The 9,243-nt window shown below is 37.3% G+C and overlaps 1 protein-coding gene across 1 annotated transcript; it reads left to right on the forward strand.

Moving 5' to 3' along the window:
* The first annotated feature begins 471 nt into the window (after window positions 1-471).
* On the forward strand, window positions 472-5,728 carry gpn2 (GPN-loop GTPase 2). The gene is made up of 6 exons (XM_084726342.1): window positions 472-563; window positions 1,003-1,515; window positions 1,693-1,849; window positions 2,449-2,609; window positions 4,867-4,997; window positions 5,194-5,728. Exons 2-6 carry the CDS (start codon window positions 1,096-1,098, stop codon window positions 5,264-5,266), a joined length of 942 nt encoding a protein of 313 aa, XP_084582468.1. The 5' UTR covers window positions 472-563; window positions 1,003-1,095; the 3' UTR covers window positions 5,267-5,728.
* Window positions 5,729-9,243: the final 3,515 nt, after the last annotated feature.

Below are 9,243 nucleotides of genomic sequence, written 5' to 3' on the forward strand. Positions count from 1 at the left end.
AAACAATTTAAAAAAAAGTGCAGTGCCAGAAAAATTTAAAAAACATAACATTCTGTAAAGGGACCGACAATCAAAAGTAAAAAAAATACATATGAGGAGGAAAAAAAGCAGTAAAGGGAGGCAGATTAATAAATCAGTTTATAATTTCACGTTTCAAATATTGTCTATTGTTTATCTTTGCTGCTGTTTTATTTTTCCCTTTGACCAGTGAATTGTAATATAGGTTGATATCAAGGCAAAATTTGTTTTTCTATTGTTCCATTTAATTTTATGTATGTGAATTTGCCAAAAATGATAAAAGGGGATTAAAAACATAACATCTTAGTTATTTTCAGAATAAATTATAATAACCATAAAACATTGCTTGCTTGACCTTTTTATTGATTTATTTTTTAATAATAAAGGCTTAATAAAGACATGTCTGTTCAAAAGATCAGCTTCGTGCCCCATGTGGAATGAGAAGGACTTTTATTTTGACACATAACGTAACCCGGATGTAGTTTGGAGTAGCTTAGCCTGTTAGCTGCTTCAATCGTACGCATGCAAACAAACGGCGGCAGACGGTAATTATGCATCAGTACTTATTACATTTGCAAATATAAGTTCACAGTGTCATAACAGAAATTGCAGCAAGGGTGAGTTACACTTCTGTTTTGTCGTAAATTAACATTCAGTCAGCCAGAGTTTATAAAGTCCTGTTAAAGTTAGTAAGCTACCTGAGTGTATTTATTGTATCAAAGTGAGCATTTGCCTTAGTAGTAACTTAAATGTCCCTGTATTTAATTTGTATATTCCCATTAGCTGATATCATGGCAGTTATCTAATGGGAATCCTTAATCGTCGTAATATCCACACCTAAAACATAACACATTACACGATGAACATTAATGGCATTAATATACACAATATTGCATTAGTCTGCATTACTACATTACAGTCAGTCCACACTGTAGGTAGCTTGAGCCTTTTACAAGTTAATTGACACTGATGTGATCCTGCCAGGTAACAACTTGGATGCTGACACCCTGCAGGACAACACATGTGGCCCCTCTGTTATACTAGTCCCATCTAATGTGAACATCTGCAATTAAAATCATGACCAGCCAGAAAGGAGTGAAGCCCTCTCTATGCTTCGGCCAGGTGGTCATTGGACCCCCAGGCTCGGGAAAAACCACTTACTGCCAAGGAATGCAGGAGTTCCTCACTCAGCTGGGACGCAAGGTGGTTGTAGTGAACATGGATCCTGCAAATGAGGGACTGCCTTATTCCTGTGCAGTAGATATATCAGAGCTGGTCACTCTGGATGACGTCATGGAGGGCTTGAAGCTCGGGCCTAACGGTGGGCTCCTCTACTGTATGGAGTATGTTGAAGCAAATCTGGACTGGTTAGAGAACAAGCTCAAACAGCACAGTGACTGTTACTTCCTGTTTGACTGTCCAGGACAAGTGGAGCTCTACACCCACCAGAGCTCAGTAAAGAATATTTTCTCCCAGCTGGCCAAGTGGAATTTCAGGGTGAGCTTCTTAAATATTCAGAGATGGGAATGATGTTATGTCCCCTGAGCCTTTAAAACTGATGCTTTATCCATACAGCCAGTGTGTATTTACAGCAGTGACATAAGATTGAAATGATTTGTATTTGCATGCAGGTTTTATGTCTGCCGTTCTCAAACACTGTCTTGTTTCTTTAAGCTGACGGCTGTGCACCTTGTGGACTCTCATTATTGCGCTGACCCAGCCAAGTTTATCTCAGTGCTGTGTACCTCTCTGTCCACCATGCTGCATGTGGAGCTTCCCCACGTCAACGTCCTCTCCAAGATGGACTTGATTGAACAGTATGGCAAACTGGGTAAGTTAAGAGCTGTTCCACCAATCCCTTGTTTTTATCAGTTCCCGATACTTGAATTTTTTATACCTGACACTATTGTTTTTCTGTGTTTTGACACTAAAATATCTCCAAACTAAGGACATGTAGACAGTCAGATGTTACTAGAAGGGTCTGTATGGGTGCTGGAAATCACTGAAGCCATTTGAATTATAATGCATTGCTTTCAAGGAATGAATAAATAAAAAAAATAAAGAAAATGTTTTTAAGGTCTGAAAATTGCTTGGATTTTGGAAAAAAGTGCTTGAAACTGCATTACAAATTAATTAATTAATTATATACAACATTCTGGCCTTAATTTGCATTATAACATATTTATTCATAAAAATATCAGACCATGTTATGGTATGTGGATGATGAGTGAATTACATCAGTATTTGCATAAAGATATGTGTATCAGTACAATATTGGATGAGATGGGACCCAACTCTAACACAAAATGTCAAGTGAGACAGAAAATGATTTTATTTCTCAAGTCTGGTAGTTTTATAACTTATTGAGAAAATGATTTATTACATTTCACTTACCATGTTAACATTTTTCCTGCCTGCATTCTTGTTCAGCCTTCAACCTCGACTTCTACACAGAGGTCATGGACCTGACTTATCTTCTCGATCACCTGGCCGCAGACCCCTTCTTTAAAAAATTCCGCCATCTGAATGAAAAATTGGCAGAGGTCATTCAAGATTACAGCCTTGTCACCTTTGTACCCCTCAATGTACAGGTATCACTCATTGCTTATTGTTTTTGTTTTGAAAGAATGACCCTAAGTGATTCAATATATTTTATACTGCTGATGATACATTCAAACCAAAAAGACCTAATATCACCATATTTACCAGCTTGTAGTTATTTCAGGTGTGTAATATAACGTATTTTCTCTAATAGCTCAATTTTGATGCATGCTCTGCAGCCATTTTCTGACATGGAAAAAGGGACATCTTTCTCTCTAACCAACTGTTTATATATCATATATATCTGATCAGGTGTTGGGTGCTGTTGTTGTTGTTCTGCTACAGGAATATTAACACAGAGCTACTGTGTATTATGTTATTGCTCAGTAACTGTCTACTAAATGTCAAGTCTTCTTTGAGCCTAATCCAAAACCCACGGTCCTAATGTAGCCTGACCAACTTTATCAGACATCACTCTGTTGTATACAGAAATGAGGCCTTAAGGACTCTGTTTCTGTGTACCACAAAATAACTGCTGAAATAGTTTTCTGAGTAGTACTTTTTCATTTCTTAAAACTCATCATGTTTTGACTGAAAGCAAATTTGGCACTGAATAGTGGCTGAGTTGCGCCAACGAGGATTAATTTTTAAACCTGATTAAATCGTGGTTTAACTTTAAATTGTGTTTCACCAAACTGTTTAGCTAGCTTGGAATTGGAATGGAAGAATGATTAAATCTAAACCTCAGTTTAGCTTTTATCCTTGGTTATGTTGTATCAGTTCTCAAATGTGCGTTGCTTTGGGTAAAAGCATGCGCCAACTGTAATCGTAAACTTTAAACTGTGGTCCAGTATTAACTTTAAACTTACACTTGAGGAAGTTAACTTCTATAATGGCTACATTTTTAAAGTGGATTCAGAAAAATAATCAAGTTCCTCAAAGAAAGTTAAAGGACAGACTCAACCTAACTGAGTTTTAAGATGCTCTTCTGTCTTTCATTCCAGATAATTCACACAATAAGAAACCAGAGCCTCCCTGTTGAGCTGTCATGAAAAGGCTAACTGAAGTTTTTCATTTTGTTAACCTTTTAGCTAGCTAGTAAACAATGCAACATTGGACCTGACAGAACTCTATTTATTTATTTTATTTGTTTGTTTGTTTTAATTTGAGTGAGCAAACATCTCCATATTGATTTAACTATTTAATTTCTGTTTAAATCATTAAAATTGGACTACTCAACTGAGATTAGTTTTTAATTGTGCAACAGAGCTCTGCTTAATTTTAAATCTGTGTTTACTCATTTTAAACATAGATTTGCTAAACTCTGATTACAACTAATCTTAGATTAAATTAATGTTTATTGGCGCAAGACAGTCATTAATTCTTATTTAATTACTGTGTCTGGAGTTTGTCTCATAGTGTATTTATTTTCTGTGGAGTGATGGGAGGCCACTGAGTGATGTTGAATGGAAGCGTAATAGAAATGAATCCGGTTTATTACCCACAGAACAAAGAGTAAGAACTGGCCCGAACACGTTTAATTCTCACATTAATTCACCTGTGCCAAACTGGCTCTGGTCCAAGAATATCAAAAAATCACTCACCACATTTCATCTCTTCAGCAGGTAAATCATAAATCATTTTTAGCATTTGAAATTGAACACCGGATCAATTTTCTGCAGATGGATTGGACTGTTAAAAGGGAGTGTGGTGTCTGCACACTGAATTCGTTCCCTGACATTATTTCTTTATGGAGACTGATATGATCCTGTGTGTGTCTCCAGAGACAGGAGTCTAGACCACGGTGCCATCACTGCATATTGGGACTAGTAATTTATACAAATGGCAGGTTGGTGTTCTTGTCTCCATCAGGGTGAAAATGCAACCTTGATGCATTTGTGTTTTCTACCCCCTTTAAGTTGAGCAGCCACTAGTTACCTTGGTTACCAATGGTACTTAACACAGCTAATTTAAAAGTCAAAAAACACTTGCACCTGACCTTGAGAAAAACAAGATACTAAACTCTTAAGGGAAGTTTTGAGTTTTATGGCTTTGCATGCATGTGTAGCTTATCTCAGAAACTAAACCTTGAACACATTTCCAAAAAGGTTTCAAAGTATTTCTGTAGAAAAGATTAAAAAGTATGCTGCAGCACATCTGACAGTTAAAAAGAAGGAAAAGAGTAACCAGAATTACATTATTAAGTTTTCAGTGAGAGTTTTTCAGTAAATATTTAGTCATTATGGAGTTTCAGTGAATTTCTACAGGGTAAACCCCCAATCAAATACTTCTCTTTTCTGTCTCAAGGACAAAGACAGCATGATTCAGGTCTTACGGGCAGTGGACAAGGCCAACGGCTACTGTTTTGGAGACCTGGAGGAGAGGAATCTGCAGGCCATGATGTCAGCTGCTGTGGGGGCAGACTTCCAGTTCAACTCGTATCCTTTCCTAATCACTTCGGTGACTCACTGTGACTCATCTGGTATAAAATCAGACCTTAAGATTTACGGGAGGTGGCTGACATGCTGAATGCTCTTTTGTCTATAATGACTTCTGATTAATTATACTTAAAGTAAACTGAATCTTATAATATACATTTAAAAATCTCTTGTGTTTTCCTTAACAGTATTCCAGTACTCTTGGAGTGCAAGAGCGGTATGTTGAAACCAGTGGAAAGACTGTGGAGGAGGAAATAATGGACTTGTAAATTGAAAAAGCTCCAGTAAACGGACAAAACTGGTTGCCTTTTTAGCACCAGTGTAACAGGGGAGTCTTGGCAACATCCATCTCACTTGGCCTGAATTCTGAGCCTCTCTACAAAAGCAGTGGAGGGATGGGACCTAAATTTGGGTGTTGAAGATGCTTCAAGGTTGCACCACCTCTCATAAAAACCACAATGAGGACAACTGAAGGAAGCAAATGGCGAGCTTTTCTTCAGTTATCAATAAGAGCTGTGTAATAAATCATATTTCTCTATAGACAACAACAAGGAAACTATAACTGCCAATACATTTTCTTAAAATGTTTCAAATGTAAAGGTCCTTATTTAGTTTTTTTGTTACATGATTATGGCCCCATATTTTTGAGAAGGGTCCATGGTAAGGCCTTATACTTGTAGTATACAGTCATATTTATTCTGAAACAATAAAGTGACTGCAATCAATGTCAATATTGTTTTTGTCGTCGCTACAGGAATGAATGAACTTAAAATATAAGATTTGTGTTGATATTCTTTGCTGGTTATTTTAAATAATTGATACATGAGTTAAGTAACTAAAAAGTCTTCTGTTCTTTTTTTTCTTTTTGAATGAATGAATGAATGAATGAATTTATTTAATGATAAACTTATATAACGCTGCACAGCAGTCATTACATACATAAAAAAAATCACTGGGGATAAAAGCACAATACTGTCAGAAGGCTTACTTCCTTTGTGGTCCTCTGGTATATCACATTCCTTTTTAATTGGTGAAGAATATTTTGACAGAGATAGTACAGAGGACTTTTTTCATGCGTACCCTCATGCCATCTGCATATATTAGTGAGGAGTATGTCTGACAGAACGATACAGAGAGCAGACAGCACATTTCCCTTGATATGCAGCAAGATATAATGGAATTTGACAATCGGCAGTGCCTCAGAGATACATGTGCAAGTTGAGTGTGTGGTGTGTGGATAAATATTAACATGAACGCTACATACTTTATGTTTATAGAACAGGTTGTAATAATCTTATGATGCATCTGTAAAATACTGAGCAGCTTCATATCAAAGCAATTTGATTTATAAGATTGAAGAAATATTTTGGTGTCTGAACTGATGCAATATTATACTAATATACAGGACTGGGTAGTAACAGATTACATGTAAACTGGATTATGTAATCAAAACACAACAAAAAAAATAACTCCAGTTAGCCCAGATGACATTTTTTTTTTTTAAATTTGTTTGTAGTAAAATGGTCATGGATTACATTTTTGATTACTCATTTAAAATAGGTCAGTTTTGAAATGATTAAACTTATTATCATGATTACCGATGCTTCGTTAACTCATGAAAAGTGTGTCTGACATACAGAACACAAGTGGTGGCAGAAAAAAAGAACCCAGTAAAATACATTTTACTTGCAATGAAAATGTTTTGAGATGTTTAATGAGAAAAGTGAATATTTGTGGCCAGTATTAGGTGGAATGTTTCAAGGATTGATTTTTAAAGTAATCCAAAAGTATTCAGATTACATGACCTTTTTTGGTATCAGGTTTATTATGATACCAATTACAAAAATGGCCATATAATTTGTATTCAGTAACTGACTACATTTCCAAGTCATTGTGCCCTGCCCTGACCATACATAGTACAGACTATACTAGTGCTTTTACACCAGAATCATGTATTCAGAGCTTTCTGCTCTATGAAAATGGGCATTGCAACATGCTGAGTAAAATGGAATCAGTGTTGATATCTAAAGAATAAAACAGATAAGACAGGAATACTGTATATGATAGGTGGATCTGTATATATACATGTGCAACGTGCAATGGTTCAAAGATACATACAGCAAAAACACTGAACTGACATTTTAACTGTTCGCGGTCTATGGTTTGAGTAGAATCATGGAATATTTAGTAATAAAATAACTGCATAATGCCCACTAAGTAAATTTTAAAAAAAGACAAACACTTCACTGACACTGATCACATAGTAATAGCTTTGCCCATGAGCGAGTCCTTGTATGTTGGGTCTACCTTTTTGTCCAGCAGGTGGAGCATGTGTTTGTAGATTTGCCTCCCAAATCCACTAAACTCTGCTCCAGCTTTTCTCTGCAGCCAGAGCAGAAAAATTAAGTCAGGCGGGGAGAGGAAGCTACATTAAATCTGTTTCTGCACAACTGGCCCTGTGTCTGCTCTCTGAGATGAAGACCCTCTGTCTCCTTAAAAGCTACTAAAACTCTCTTTTTCCACTCCTGCTGCTGTTGTGCTCCGTCTTTACTGTGAAACTCAGCTTCAGAACTCACCATTTTAAATGCACCTCCCAACATTAAAACACTGTCTGGACTACACACATATTAAACGTGAGGCTTGGTGTGCGTACATGCACTTCTCATGCAGACTGAAATAAAGCGTGATCTACTTTGCGAGCTCTCACTGATGTGGGAAATCACATTAACCCCATGTGGTATGATGTGGCTGTGAAATTATATGTGCACTGCAAAGATCCCAGCTCTCCGTGCATTAAGGGGGTGTGTCAGGCAGAATGTTAAATTGTGTTCCGATGTTTGTACATGTGATCAAGTATGCCTCCTCTCTGCTACTTCCTGCCTTTCCCCCCCATAAGCCCCCTAGAGGTAGATGTGTGTGTGTGTGTGTGTGTGTGTAAAAGAGAGCGCAGGAGACAGTTTGTGTGTGTGTGTGTGTGTGTGTGTGTGTGTGTGAGAGAGAGAGAGTGCATGTGTGCTGTATGTGTGTATCGAGAGTGAGAAGAGAAACCGAAAGGCAATCTTGTCCCACTTACACTGAAAATCTTAATTTTAACCAATACCCAATCGAGTCATTAAACGCCTCATTAACCTTGTCATGTATTTGCATTTCATTCTATTTAATTAATAAAACTCCCTCAGCCTACACACACACTCACACACACACTTCTCATTACCATCCCACCCCTGCTCAATGCTGTGCACACACCCTATGGATGCCAAAAATGTCTGCTTCATTTGACTGAGGAGAGAGGGGGGGGGGACAAATGTTCCATTTTTCTAATTGTTGGGAGACTCTGAAACTGTCCATGCATCCTCTGTCTGGTAGATAAGGTTTTTTTTTCTCTCGTGTACGGCGTAGTTCAATGTTAGTAGGGTGAGAGAGAGAGAGCTGGAGCCTGTGTGTGCACCCATCCCCCCACACTCACCAGAGGAGTGTTTCTGCTGGAGTGAGAGACAGACAGAGAGGAGAGGAGAGGAGAGGGGGTGGTAGAGGAGAGCAGAGCACAGCAGAGCAAGCAGGCAGGGGAGGGAAGAAGAGGGAATGTGCATTGGTAGTCTCATTTGCTGCAAGGCTTCCTCCTTCTGCTCTGGAAAAACCTGTGTGTTGCCTTCGCGTGCCTAAATACCACTCAGAAACACTGGTGGGAATTGACTAAAAGCACCAGTGTACAAATGAAGATTTTTGAGCAGAATACATTTATAGATATGACTATAAACAGTCTTTTCCATGCTTTTCATGGGTAGCCAGGCTAAATTTACTTGTTTCATTTAATATCAATGTCGCAGTGAGTGAGGTACAGCTCTTCACACTTGCAGCTCACATATATGTAAACACACATAGACTTGAAAAATTTAATATTTACTTATTTAATCACTTACCCTGCACTGATCACTAATGAACTTCATGACACACACACACACACACACACATATATATATATATATAAATATATATATATGTGTATATATGTATATATACATTCCAATTTACTACTTTATTATAATATCATGATAGCATGATACATATCTGCCTTGGGGATCTCATTAAAAAAAAAGACAAAACAGTGAAAAGTTAAAACATTCACTTACATAGCACAACACATAACTCAACATTAAAGAACTGTGTGAACATTAAAGTATCGTCATGTGGAGAAGATATTCCACCTGTGTAGGAAAAACGATGAAATTCTGAAAAGTCAATTCAA

This window comes from Lutjanus erythropterus, chromosome 9, assembly GCF_056507025.1.
Source record: "Lutjanus erythropterus isolate fLutEry1 chromosome 9, fLutEry1.hap2, whole genome shotgun sequence".
NCBI classification, from domain to species: domain Eukaryota; kingdom Metazoa; phylum Chordata; class Actinopteri; order Lutjaniformes; family Lutjanidae; genus Lutjanus; species Lutjanus erythropterus.